Source organism: Otolemur garnettii, unplaced genomic scaffold (assembly GCF_000181295.1).
Source record: "Otolemur garnettii isolate 467f Iridium unplaced genomic scaffold, OtoGar3 scaffold00007, whole genome shotgun sequence".
NCBI classification, from domain to species: Eukaryota; Metazoa; Chordata; class Mammalia; order Primates; family Galagidae; genus Otolemur; species Otolemur garnettii.
This window is the reverse complement of record NW_003852402.1, coordinates 23,412,933-23,427,931: the sequence shown is the minus strand read 5'-3', so window position 1 is coordinate 23,427,931 and position 14,999 is coordinate 23,412,933. Positions and strand designations below refer to the sequence as shown.

Here is a 14,999-nt window from a genome sequence, read left to right as displayed (position 1 = left end):
AATAAAAACTAAACATATATATGCACACAACCATGTAAAAAGGTCTCCATTCATTGGAACTTTATAATAGTCTCTTTACTACTTCCTAGTTATAAAGATGATAGCACATACCTTTAGATAATAATCTCATTTATGACATTGTTACATACAATATATTTGATTTATAGATTCTCTATTATGATGGTATTTAATTTTACTTAAAGCACCATTTTTATTAATTTAGTACACAAGTAATGCAAACTCATAATGGAAGGCTAGAAAAATACAGTAAAATTTAATTACCCTTAAAATTTGAGATAACCACTGTCAACAATTTTCCCTACTTTTATGTGCAAGGAATATGTGTGCATGGATATTTTCGAAACGCAGGATCATACTTTGCATAGAGTTTTGTAACCTACACTTTTCTTTCCCTGATATATTTTGAATATCTTTTCACGTCAGTACATATATTATCATTAATGACTACATAGTATTCCACTAAATTGTCTTCTTCACACAATGACAAAATTTATCATGAAACTTTATGTTACCTTTATCATAAAACATTTGTCATATATTTAGCCTTTCAGAAGAACCAGTTCTTTTAAAGAACCAATACCAAATAAGTTTGAGTTGTACAACTCATTGGCCTGGATTGCAATAAGAGCTGCCGCCCAGGTGGGTACGATTTTTGTTTAATCTTTCTTTTTACTGTTGTGTCCGTATTCTCTGCCTATCAATAGTTAAGGCAATGCAATGTATCTTTTAAAAAGAGAAAAGGAAATTTTACATTGTTGAGGATTTGTGCCAATTGTGTTTCTTTGGAAAGATTAGAAATACTCATTATGTGTGTAATGTTTTTATAGCCAGAACTGGCTCCATTTGTTTTAGCTTTTCTATAATGAAAATATTGGCAGTTGACATTTTGGCAAATATCTGTCATTGCTAGGTGAGATAGCTTATTTAAAGTGACTTAGGCATTAATTAGATTGTCAACACTAAGTGATTTGTTTGACTATGATATTCTACATGTCAGAGGTCACCAATATCAGGATTCCAATGTATATGGAATATTATTTTATAAATTCACTTTTTCATAATATTAACCAATGGATAATCTATGAATCAGGTAGATTATATTTGTGAATTCTGATGTATGTGTTAATTATAGGTCAATGAAGCTGTGTTGGCAATTAACCTCCTTATTGGAAAGAAGAATAACAGAACGGATGAAGTTAACCAAGTGGCCTTACCGAATATCCCAGAATTTGCTGCTGTGGATCTTCTGTGTTCATATACAGATTATTTGTTTGGTATGTTTGGATGTCTACATATTTTGCAAAAACCTGATATCTATATTATGTAATCAAGTTTTGAAGTTTTAATTGTTGTAATTTGTTGGTTTTTAGCTTGCAAGGGATGATGGTTTGGGAGGTTCCAGGGTTAGGGGTTGTAGGGCCTGGCTGCCAAAATAGAAGCTCCTTAGCTCACTGCATGTGCACACGTGTGACTCAGTCTGAGGATGCATTTCAGATGCACGGTCCTGTGAAAAATGATACTTCTTTATACCTGTTTGTTTTCTAGTTCACACATAACAAGCAGGACCTTTAGGGAATATTTGCTTGAAGGACTTTCTCTGATCCTTTAACCTAAAATGCACACTTCCCACTCTCTCAAATGGTTCCTTGTTCTTTTTCTTAGTTATTTTCATGTGTGTAAAATTTACATTAAATTATCATCAGCTTCCTGAGGGCAGGAACTTCATCTATTTGGTTTCAATCTATAGAAAATTGCGTAGTGCTAGCACATAACAGGCATTGAATATTAATATTTACTAAGTGAATGAGTTAGAAGTTAGCAGAATTTAAATTTGACCTCAATATTCTTTATGTTTTTGCTTAGTTATTACTCCTTTTTTAGTAAACTATAATATAAACCTCTATGTCTGATCAGTGGTAACATAAGCATTTAATATCCATTTATATATTTGTCCATTCATTCATTCATTTACTGAGTGCTTCTTGTGTGCTATGCACTTGGATAAGTGGTATGAAGCAAGGTCCTAGTCTTATTTCTAGACTAATTTTGCTTGGTACTAGGTGAGCATTGTGCCAAAGGTAAAGAAGGGGTTTCACTTTAATCTGGTGGGGGTGGGGTGGTAACCCTAAAGCTGTTGGAGTCACATCCAAGGCAGCAGCTTACTCTGCTGAAGTATTGGCTCAAGCTGAGCTAAAATGTTAATGTATGACATCATACCATTCCTTAGCTCTTTTCTGAAAAATAAATGAGCCAGCTGGGCACAGTGGTTCACACCTGTAATCCCAGCACTCTGGGAGGTCAAGGTGGGTGGATTGCTCACAAGTTCGAGAACAGCCTGAGCCAGAGTGAGACCCCCTGTCTAAAAACAGCTGGGTATTATGGTGGGCACCTGTAGTCCCAGCTACTTGGGAGGCTGAGACAAGAGAATTGCTTGATCACCAAGAATTTGAGGTTGCTGTGAGCTGTGATGCGACAGCACTCAACTGAGGGCAACAAAGTGAGACTGTGTCTCAAAAAAACAAAACAAAACAGAACAAATAAAACAGGTGAGCCAGGCTATTTTCTGATCTAAAAGTGGTTGGAAACCATATGATGGACTTTTTATGCTGAGGTTTTATTTTCTCACTTTTATTTCCATCAAACCTGGCAGAATTTTGCTTCGTCAGGTTTCTGGGCCATGGCCTGAATTTCAACTGGGTGTTTGCTCTTTCCTAGAGTCCCCATAGTTAAGTTCTCTAGGGACAAAGCCACCAACTCCTCATAGGACAGTCTCCAGCCCAGAAGCTGGCAGGGGCTGGCCACTAATTCTTTTGTTTGACATTGCTTGGCAGCTCAGTTCTCCCTAGCTCAGAGTGGTACTGTGTTTCCCCCCAAATAAGACACTGTCTTATATTTATTTTTTCTCAAGAAGACACACTAGGGTGTATTTTCAGGGGATGTCTTATTTTTATTCAGTATAATACAACGATCTACATTCATTCAAATACAGTTAAGTCATCTTCTTCTGGAATCTGACAGGAGGAGCTGACCTTGTTGGTGGGGCTGGTGCTAGTGATACATGAACTTCTTTCCCCTAGCTGTTCGCACGTGCACAATAGGATGCCTGTGACTGCGGTTACCACACGCATACCCGTGCAAGTGTGAACAGCTCAGAGAAAGGAGCTGTGGCAGATAAAAGGTATTCCAGTCTTCCTTACTGCTCTGTGCTGAAATGCATGGTGTGGCTATGCAGATACACTGCATAGCCACGCCCATCACTAGGTCTTATTATCAGGGTAGGGCTTATATTTAACAAATGCATAGAAATCCTGCTAGGGCTTATTTTTTGGTTAGGTCTTATTTTCGGAGAAACATGGTAGGAATGCATCCTTTTTAGAAGCACACGATTGTTTTGTTACAAAAAGAGTAAATTAGTAATAACCAGTCAAGAGACTTTGGTTGACATCTTAGTTCTTTTGTGAAATCTTTTTATTTTCAACATAATTTTTTTTTTTTTTTTAGAGATGGGATCTTGCTCTGTCACATGGGCTAGAGTGACAGTGAAATCTTTACCTTTTTTGTAGAGACAAGATCCCACTATGTAGCCCAGGCTAGTCTCACCCTTTGGGCTTATGCCATCCTCCTGCCTTGGCCTCTCAAACTGCTGGGATTATAGGCAGGAGCTACTATGCCTGGTCTATCAAACCATTTTCTTTCTCTCAAGCTCATTGTCTTGTCTCTAGACTGAGAGATTGACCAAAGATCTAAAAATTTTAAGACTATGATTTAAACTTCCAACATGTCTATTTCTACTTTATACTGTCTCCTTTTTATTTCTGAAAATGTGTCTGCTTTATCTTAGTCATTTCCCTGTGCTCTACCAGTTTGTAGGGCAGGGATTAGTGATAAATTACATCTAACATGGACCCTAAAACTCAGTGGCTACAGCAGCAAGAGCTCATTTGCATGTTCTGCTTCTGGCAGCGGGTTGGCTTCCATGTGTATTTATCATGTCTCCCAGGTTAAAGAGGCAGTGGCTACCTGGGGTATTCTTTTCTCATGGTAGACACCGGAGCAAAAGAGCTTCACACCAAATCACACAGCATATCTAAGGCCTCTCCTCACATCACAGCCCATTGGTCATAGCAAGTCACAGGGCCAAGTCCAATATCGGGGAAAGATACCCTGCTAAGACAGGGAGGAAGAGGGACATGGATGTTTGCTGAATGACTATAGCATACAACAAATTCAGCCCATAGCTAGTGCCAACCTGAAAAGAATTCTGAACCTCTGTATGGAAAGACAGGTGCTGCTATGACTAATTAATGATGTCACACAGTAGAGAAGGGCATCCCCTAAACTGAGTGATGGTAGTTCATCCAGTTATCAGGTAGCCTTCATCTCACTTTAATACTAGAACTGTACTTTCTTGCTCCTGGCTTTCACAGCACATTCCAGTCTTTTAGTTTCCATTTTATACCACTTGTACTATTTTACTATTAAATATTTTAACTATGAAATTACCAAATTTTAAAGTCCGATCTGTTTTGCATTTTGCCTTGCCTCAAGAATAATAATTTTGCCCTGAAGTCTTTTCCTGGCAGGCTGATAATTAATTCAAGTTGATGACTTCCCTCACTCCAGTGTTTGGCTTGGAAAGAGGTTCTAAATTCCCACCTGATCACCACAAATACCCAGATGGCAGTGAGGTTTACATTATAATGAATTGCTAAAGGGAAAAATCCCTTAACAACAACAAATAAAACTTGTTTGATTTTCCTTGCATTTGCATAAATTAGAATCCAGTTTAAAAAAAAAAGAACCTCCTCAGTAATCTTAGCTTTAAACAATACTAGCACTGATCAATACGTGAGGTGGTGAGCAACCTTCCTTGTTACTGGGTGTAGAGAGGTTTGTACCACATATTTCTGTCCAAAGAAAAGGAGGAATCGGAGAACATGCCAAGGAAGCAGATCCTTTCATGAGCTCAGGTCAAGGGCCATCAGAACAGGCAAACACACTGACATTGTACAACGTTGTCTTTTAAGAGGAACGTGATAATGAAAGTAGATTAATGTGACAAAAACTAAAGATATGCCTTCTGAAGGGAGCTGGAGACAGGCAGGATGGCATACGAGTTAATTAGGAACATTTTTATCTGGAAGAGGTGTACTGTGGGGCATATGCAAATTGACTAGAGATTTGGGCACCCAAAGGGAGGGGAAGCAAATTTTCACAGTGGAACAACTAATGACTGGAAACACGGTGGTGGAATGGACCAGTCATGTGTGAAGGATGGACTATAGGTCATCTTGCCAGGACCTGAGAGGAGGTGTCTGATCTGTGTGGAAGAATAAGAGAATTGAGTGAGGTACCAGGTTCAATTTATGGAGATGTTCTATACATTGTCTTACAGAGAGAGACTCTGAAATGGTGGACTAGCAATGTGGGACCATATTTAGCATCAGTACAAAAGCACATTTATTAGATGCCTACTTGGGTCCAGTTATGTTCAAGTATATTCAAACTTTTTTTCTTGATTTCCTTGAGGTCTTCATACAAATTTCAGCTGTTATAAAAAGGATTAAATTCTGTTAGACATTTTGAATTAAAAGTGACATTTAAGATCAGTGGTCCCAGACACAGCTTCTCACAACTAAATACAGATGATATGCAGAAAAGTATTAATGCATGTCATACTAAAAACTAATGTTGGTGAACCTACAACTACCTGCTAATGTTGGTGAAATATAAAAAGGTAATCTATAAATGGAACTGAGAGTCACAACTGACCCTTAATACATGCTTTACCTCTGGAAACAGAGCAAACCTTCTACCCCAAGGAAATATGATTTGTTCCCCCCTTCCTGTCTTACCCCTGGTTCTCTGTATGGTGACCAGTTGGTTATAGTCTTGTGAATGGTCAACTTACAGAGGTTCTACTGTAATTGTATGGAGAGGAAACTATCTGTGCTAGCAATGGTGGTAGGGTGTGTGTGTGTGTGTGTGTGTGCCGTATTGGTTCAGAGTGTTAGAGGTGAGAGGATTTGGGTATGATAAGAACCAGTCCAGTCTCGTGACGCTGTCCTGGTTCAGTACCTGTAGGAGTCCAGACATTCTACTCAGAGATATGGGTATTAAGCACTTCAGTCCGAGAAGGAGCAGTGCCATGGCCAAAAGCTGGACACACATTCTACCAGTTGTCAGACACTGTGTGTAAAGAGATCCTCTCTGTTCTAGACGGAGTCAATGACCGGTGTGAGAAGGCATTCCCAAACACTCACACAATGGAATACTTTCCTGAAGACTGAGATTTGCCTTCAGGGAATCCAGGGAAACTTAACAAGATTGTTTGGTACCTTAGTAGGGCCCAGGCCATCAAGACTAACACAGCAGCAGGAAGTCATCATGCAGGAAGTGCCAGATAATGAGACAAATGGCACCTGACACTATGTGCTAGTGTTTCACTTACGCTTTAGGAAAATCCTCAGAGTGTCCTTATGCACATTTATAAATGAAGCGAGGTGTTCATTCAGAGAGCTTATATAACTTGAGTAACATTCCACTGCGAATTCAAACCCTGCTCTATACAGTTGTGAAGTCTGTGTCATTAATCATTACATTGAGTCTGATAAGAAGGTATGACCAGTAACAGGAAATGCAGAATTGATGCTTCTGGTCCACCTGCTGGATGGATAGGACTGAGCTGGCTTGAGAGAGGCCTCTGACCTTCCTAATCCAAACACATAATAACGCTGGATGAAGCAGAACAAAAATTGTTTTAATTTGTAGCTGAGCTTGAAGCCAGGAAAGGGAAATGTGGGCTGACTCTGAGGACCTCACTGGGTGGGATTAGAATTGGGCCTTGACAGTTGGGACTGGTATGTCAATGCTTATTCATGGAGGGGTCTGGAAAGAGGGAGTCCTTGAAGCAAATCAGAATATTTAATCCCCAAATATATTTCTTTCACGTATTTTGAGATGGCTGCTACAAATCCAGCAGACAAAAGTAAGGCTGCAAAGCTGCCTTTTATGGGGCATGGGGAGTGTGGGGATTTGCATCTGTAGAGAATCTTCATTAATGCAGCCAGGTCTTTCCTTATCCGACCCAAGATAGATTAACTGAGGTTTGCACCTTTCAAGATCTGAAAAGAAATATTTACCCTCTATTTTGTCTGAGGATTGCTACCTGTAAGGTTTTGTTTATAGCGAGATATATAAACATTCTTGGCATTCTTTGCAAGCCAAACCCCTTCCTTTCTCCCTCCCATCATCTGCCTTGTCACTAAAACCTGTTTTATCACAATCTAAGCCTCCATTCTTTATTAACTTACGTATCCGTTGGGATACATAGGAGGCTTCTGTGTTTACATGCTAAGTACATTTGTATGCCTTTCCTCCTATTAATCAATATGCTCACCTTGGTGGATTTTTAGCAAATCTTTCAGGGACCAAGGGCCTTAGTTCCTATACCATACAGTTCAGAATCTAGCTAACTGCTTAAACTGGGATTCATAATGGGCTTGTCTACAACTTGGGAACTAGAAATACATTGTCCACTGGTTTAAGTAGATTCAGGGAAACATGCCAAGTGCCCACAGTCAAGGTTGAAGAGGAGAGCTAGCAACCCACTTTACTCTGTGTTAAAAGAGAAACTTCAGATAAATTAAATTTAGCAGAGTTTAACTGAGCAAAGACTGATTCATGAATTGGGCAGTCCCCAAACCAGAACAGGTTCAGAGAGGCTTCAGTTCTGCCATATGGCCAAAGAAAACCTGTAGAAAACAGAAGTGAGGTACAGAATAACCCAGAATTGATCACCACTCAGCATGTCTTATCTAAACACTGTTGGAACACTTGGCCACCATTGATTGGCTGGAACTCAGTGATTGGCACAAGAGTAGGTTACAGCATTTTTGCACATCCTGTTAAGTTACTGTTCCTTCTGTATAGAGAAACCTTTAGGCCAAATGTAAATTAGGTAAGGAGGCAGCTTTGGGCTAAATTTAACTTAACAATTGTAAGGTTGGAAATCATACCACCTGAATGAGGCAGGTAAATTAGCTTGGCCCAGAACCAGTAAAACCCAGAACTCTGTTGGCTGGGGCTGACAGGGAAATGATTGCCAGGGAAGCGTCTGGGTGCAGGGGTAAGGGACCCTTCATCTGTTTTCCCCATTTCTTCTGAAGACGATTATAGTATAAATTATATGTAGAAAAATTCTGTTGACACCTCTGGATTATAAAGAGAAAGAGAATAATTGTAAGCATTCAGTCAAAAAAGCTGATTCCCTCCCCCACACACACACACAAACAGAGCTAGTCTTAGTTTTTCCCTTTGAGATGGAACACCAGACAACATTGGTCAAACTTGTAGAGGTTTTAATTTTTTCTTTTAATTTAACTCAAGTTTTTGAATAAGTAATTTATTCTCAATTTTTGAATAAGTAATTTATTCTTATTTGATCAAGGTATGAAAAGATAAGGAGAGAAAGTTTCTCTTCCATCTTGTCTGCAAGTGACATAATTCTCAATTCTCCCCAGAAGCTATCAGTATGACCAGCGTTTACTCTCTTAAAACAATACCAATTTCTTATCTAATTGTCCTGGCTGTCAGAGGTCCCAATGGGTCTCACTGAGCTAATTAAAGTGTCATCAGGGCTAACCTCTCTGGTGGTTCTAGGGGAGAATCTCTCCCCTTGCCTTTTCTAGAGGTCACCTGAGTCCCCTTGGCTGGTGGTCTCTTCCACTGTCTCCCAAGCCAGAAGCATCTTCACATCCCTCTGACACACTCTCTGCCTTCTTCTTCCACATACAAGGACACTGTGATTACACTGGACCCACCTGGATAACCCAAGATAATCTCCCCATCTCAAGATCATTTGATGGGCAACCTTCATTTGATCTTCAACCTTAACTCTTCTCTGCCTTATAATCTAACATATTCACTGGTCCTGTTTAGGGAACCATTCTTCTGCCTACAATAGTCAGTTTCTTATGTTCTCCACCAGAGATTTTTACACATCGGTATAAACTATCAGGGTTTCATTGTAGAGGTCAGAATCCACTCCAGTTCATTCAAACAGAAGGATTTATTAGAGGACTTTTAAGAGTCACCGGGAGGGCTAAAGAAACAAATTGTAGGCCAAGTGTCCAGAAATTACTAAGCCACCTGTAACTGGGCCATCAAGGGAGCTATTTTGTTTTTTGACTTTTTTTTTTTTTAAAGAAGCTGTAGAATCAGGAATTTGCCTGCAAAATAAAAAGCCTCTACTCTAACTATTGGCTTAAGAACCACACTATCTCAGCCATAATCCACACCAACCAAAGAGACACCTTGAATCCTGCCTCCCTCACCACTTAATGCAGTTCCAACTTCAAGTCTTGTATGAATGCATTGAATTTGTGACTAAATCCCATCCAGGACCCTAGTTGCAAGGAAATTGGGGAAATGTGATTTTTATCTTTGTAATTTCTTCTATATTGGAAAGCCCATTTGGAGGTTAGGATACATGTTAAGTGAACCAATCTGGTATATACTTGAATACATTGATGTAATTTCCCCTTAAAAAAAAAAAATCCTCCTAAATGAAGTATAACAAGAATGGAAAAACAAGCAATCAATGTATTCAATACATAAACAAAATTTCTAGATCGAAGGGTAATTTCATTTGTAAACTTGGTAAAATTTGCCAAAATTCTTCAAAACAGATTATTCTAGTTTGTATTTCTATAAGCATTTAATAAAAGATCCCATTTTTCCTATACCCTTGCTGACATAGGTACATTGTAAACATTAAAAAAACCCTCGTTCATATGGTGGGCAAAAAAGTGGTTTAATTCTAACTTGCACATCTTGTATGAGGACTAAAATTGAACATCTTTTTTGTAAATTCTTTGCTTATAATCTTTGTATATCTTTTCTTGACTTGTTTTGCCTTTTAAGTATTTGTAGAAGCTCCTTTTTATGGAAATCAAACACTTTAACTGTGACATTATTTGCAAATATATTTTTCTAATTTATCAGTTGTTATTTAACCTTTTAAATGATTGTTCTTTCTCATGAAGAAAAACACTTTCTATTTTTATGTAGTATAAATTATTAATCTTTCTGGATAACTTTTGGATATCTGTCATAGTTTGAAAGGTCCCCTCTACTCAGATTCTTTTAATAAATAATTTATGGAAATCTATTTAGAATATGTAAAATGTAGAAAATGGGTAGAAATTTAGTTTTTCCAGATGGCTGTGCTATTTCTTTGCTTTCTTTTAGCTCTTATTGATCTGTCCATTCAAACTTCAATACCAACTCTTCTAATTATTATAGCCTTATAATAATGTATAAATATATAGTAGAATAAATCCTTATTCTTTCTTTTAAAGATTGTCTTTCATGACTTCTTTAAAAAAAAAACTGTAGAAACATTTTGTCTAGTTCAGAAAATTCTCATATTTTTATTGAGATTGCATTGTATTTAGGCATTAACTTAGAAATGACTTCTATTTTTCTTTGATTAAGTCATTTTATCCAGAATATTTATATGCCTTTTGTATTTTTTAGTGCTGATCTCTCTCTCTCTCTTTTTTTTTTCCCAATTTTTGGCCAGGGCTGGGTTTGAACCCACCACCTCCGGCATGTAGGGCCAGTGCCCTACTCCTTTGAGCCACAGGTGCTGCCCCAGTGCTGATCTCTTTTTATAAATTATTATTTAAATCTTTTGGGAGTCTTTTAACATTTTCTTCAAATAGATCTTGTACATTTCTCGCTAGACTATTTAGATATTTTATCTTTTTGTTGGTTTTATAATTTTTTTATTATATTCCATTATATTTCAATAATTATATATTATACTTGCTGTTTTTATGTACAGAGGCTACTGATGTCCCTATATTACTTTATTGTCCTTACATATTTTTCTACACTTAATCTGTAAGGTTAGAGTCAGCAAATGTTCTCTATGAAGCATCAGAGCAAGTATTTTGTCTTTGTGCTCTCTGTCTCCCTGTTACAGCCTCTCAACTCCACTGCTATAGCATGAAAGGAGCGGTAGAGAAAATGTAAGTGAGTAAACACGACTGTGTTCCAGGAAATTCATTAAAACTGTACTTGTGGACACAGACATTTGAATCTCACATAACTCTTATTTATCGCAGAATATTATTCTTCTGTTGATTTTTTTTCCCAGCCATTAAAAACATGAAAACCATTCTTATCTCACGGGTGAGACATCAACATGCATGGCCACCTTGGCCCCCTGAGCTGTAGATTGACAATCTCCGATCAGGATGAATCAAGGTCCCTCACTACTGACATAATTCTGTTTCTCCTCTTTTGCTTTCTCATCCTGATACTACGTCTCCTGGAGTATGAATATTCTTAAGTATTATATTTTATTGTGAATTAGATCCTATATCATTTTAAAGGACACACTTTTATTTCACTTCTTGGCCAGAATTCTACATTGTCTTATACTAATTTCACAAGTATTTTTTTCTTTTAGTTTCTACTTTCCTACTATACATTTGTCCATTCCTTTTACTTTCAAATTTCCTAAATAATTTCTTTTAAATGTGCCTATTACATAGGACATAGAGTCAGTTTTTCTTTGTTATAAAACCTGATAGTATTTTTCTTCTAATAGATGACTTTAATCAATTTATACTTATTGACACAAGAGTTATGTTTGATTGCATTGATTTTTATTGTTTTATAATATTTATATAATGAATTAGGAAAGAAAGACCAGTAAAATCAGAACATATAATTTGAGGGAAAAACCAATAACCTATTGGCCAACTTTTTTTTCTTTAACCAACTTTTTAATTGTAGCAAGAAAACTCATAAATGATAGATTATAAAAGTAATCACTGATATTAAGAAATTAAATTATTTGAGGTGGTCTTGGTTCAACTTCAAGAAAATAAGTTTGAAAGCCTCTATAAAATTGGTAATTTTCTGGGAAAACATAGTATACCCAAATTACCTTAGAACACATAAACAAAATCTATATAAGATATAAAGTTATGTTAGAAATTAATACTGAAGGCTTGGCGCCTGTAGCTCAAGAGGCCAGGGTGCCAGCCACATACACCAGAGCTGGCAGGTTCTAATCCAGCCTGGGCCTGCCAAATAGCAATGACAACTCCAACCAAAAAATAGCTGGGTGTTGTGGTGGGTGCCTGTAGTCCCAGGCTAAGGCAAGAGAATCACTTGAGCCCAAGAGTTTGAGGTTGCTGTGAGCTGTGACGCAACAGCACTCTACCCAGGGCAACAGCTTGAGACTCTGTCTCAAAAAAAAAAAAAAAGAAAAAGGAGAAAAATTAATACTGAAAAAATTTTAATTTAGTAATGAATTTTAAAAGTATTCTTTTTAAGTAATAGGCCAGGCATGGTGGCTCATACCTATAATCTTAGCACTTTGGTAGGCCAAGACAAGAAGATTGCTTGAGGCCAGAAGTTCTAGACCAGGCAACATAGTGAGACCAAGTCTCTACAAAAAACAATAATAAAAAAAAATTAGCAAGGCATGTTGGTGGGTACCTGTAGTCCTAGCTGCTCTTTGGGGGCTGAGCTAGGAGGATCATTTGAGCTCTAGTTGGAGGTTCCACTGAGCTGTGATTGTGCCACTGCATTCCAGACTGGAAACAGAGAGAAACTCTGTCTCAGAAGAAAAAAAAAAGTAATAAACCCATTACAAGTTAACATAAATAACATATTACAAATCCCTTTAATATCTGACTCAATAAAAGATAGTTGGATTCTTATGCCTACTTTTACAAAGATGTTGCAATATATTGTTTCGTTGAAATAAGAATAAATTCAGCCTCACAGAGCTATATAGTTAGAAAATGGAGGAGTATTTTTTTGAGACCAGCCTGGGCAAGAGTGAGACTTTGCCTCTACTAAAAATAGAAAAGCTAGCCCTGTGTTGTGGCGGATGCCTGTGTCCTAACTACTTGGAAGGCTGAGGCAAGAGGATCACTTGAGCCCAAGAGTCTGAGGTTGCTATGAGCTATGATGATGCCCCAGCATTCAAAACCTGGGTGACAGAGTGAGACTATGTCTCAACATAAAAACAAAACAGAAAATGGAGGAGTATTTTAAGAGCCATCTCGGCTATTCTTTGATATGAAATCAGAACAGGATAAGTGGTGTTAAAGTTAGTTTCAGTATAGAATCTGAAACTATGTCTTTGAATTTTTGTACTCTGATACATCAAAATACATTAGTCTATCTTGAATTTGAATGGATCTTTTACCCATGCATGAATTTGCAACCTCATGTATTAGATATTTGGAAAATATTCTTCTAAATATTGGTGCATTTCATTGGACAATATAAAAAATCAAAATCAAAATATCACTACTATTCTTATTAATAAAGTCTCCTGGTGCTCTTTCCTGCCTCTCTCTGCGTTCCTTCTCTGCTCTCTCTCTTTCCCTCTCTTCCCCCTCGCTCTTCTCTATGCTACTCTCTCTTCTCTTCCCCACTCTCTCCTGATCTCTCTCCCCTCTTTTCTCTCCTCCTCAGTGCTGCTTTGCAGCCTCCCTCCCCCCACCAATAAAGACCTTTCGTACAAGCCTCAAAAAAAAAAAAAAATAATAAAATAAAGTCTCCTGGTGATAGGTATAAGTTGTCCAAAATTCTAAATTTTCACTTGAAAACCTGAATTTTATTTTTTGGCAACAAATACCATCAGGTATTTTTCCTTGAAATCGGGCTGATTTCTTTCATTTTTGATAAAATGTTTGCTGACTACCTAAATCTGAAAACACTTCATTTGTCCTGTCAGCTGTTCTTTCAAGTAAAAATGGTGTTCCATGGGGAGGGAAAAAAGAGCTAGCACACTTTCATCTCGCAACTCAATCACGTAAGAGGTTTTCCTGGAGACAGACATGGTGCTTCAATGTGTAGCTGCAGCAGAAGTGCTTTGTGTGGGCTTCCTTGAATACAAAAAAGATTCAAGGGTCAATAGTTAATGACATCAACAACTTCGCTATTTCATCAAGGAATTCTTGAGTGAAACTGACATTATAATTAATTTATTCATTTTACTGTGAGGCTGTGGCAATAAAGAATGCAAGGACCACTGGGACGGGCTGGTGCTACTGCCTTCAGAGGTTCCTGCCAAGGCTCCAGCAGTTTCACTCACCATTGCTTTTGTGCCACTGGTGCAAATATGAACACAGTTGTTCTAGGATAGACCATTAGATTCAAACGACGTTATTTAACATGTTGAGGGCTACATTTAATTACTGCCAATCATTCACAGACAGATCTTCTTTGTATAGTAGGTGCTGTTATGATTAGACAAATATAAGCTAAACTGCCTAGTCCAGCCACATCTAAAATTGAGCCATGTCTAAGGCAAAAGTATAATTCTTCAGATGAGTTATGAGCTGAGTCTTTATGGTTGCAGGTACACCCTTAGTTCCACAAGTTGGATTATATCATTGAAAAGTGCCATAATTTTGTTGACTGAATATTACATTCCGTGGTGATTACTAAAAATACATGTATAATGTTTAGGTCTTAGACTTCAGGACTTGAATTCAGCAATATCCACTGTACAAGTTTTGTTAGTCTCTAGGTTTGTGTGTGTGTGATACTGTGAACCACACTAGAACCTCTGTAAGTTGACCACCCAAAGCACTGTAACAAACTGGTCGACACACAGAGGTGGGTGACATAAGGAGTTTGGCCTAATGTACTGACATGTACATGTGGTGCATGTCCAATCTATGAAAATTAGATCAACTTAAGGAGGTGGTCAGTGTAGGGAGGTGGTCAATCATGAAGGTTCTACTGTACTATGTATACAGGTGGTCTTTGTTCTGTTTCCTGGCATACAACGCCTAAAATTTTTGAAATTTCCAAAGTGATGTGTCTTTCATATGCTAATGAGTTGACTGTTGACTTGCAGCCACTAGGTAGCTTCAAGTTAGGGATAGTCACCAGAAAGACTAAGGCACCCCCCCCAAACTTGGGAGAAGAAAGGG

General features: G+C 37.7%; 1 protein-coding gene across 1 annotated transcript in view; it reads left to right on the top strand.

Moving 5' to 3' along the window:
* Window positions 1-14,999, top strand: part of CFAP54 (cilia and flagella associated protein 54) — a 301,384-nt gene that overhangs the window by 219,612 nt on the left and 66,773 nt on the right. Inside the window, exons 59-60 of the mRNA XM_012814149.2 lie at window positions 565-660; window positions 1,154-1,295. Coding sequence (XP_012669603.2) covers window positions 565-660; window positions 1,154-1,295 — 238 coding nt within the window. The remainder of the gene's footprint in view (window positions 1-564; window positions 661-1,153; window positions 1,296-14,999) is intronic.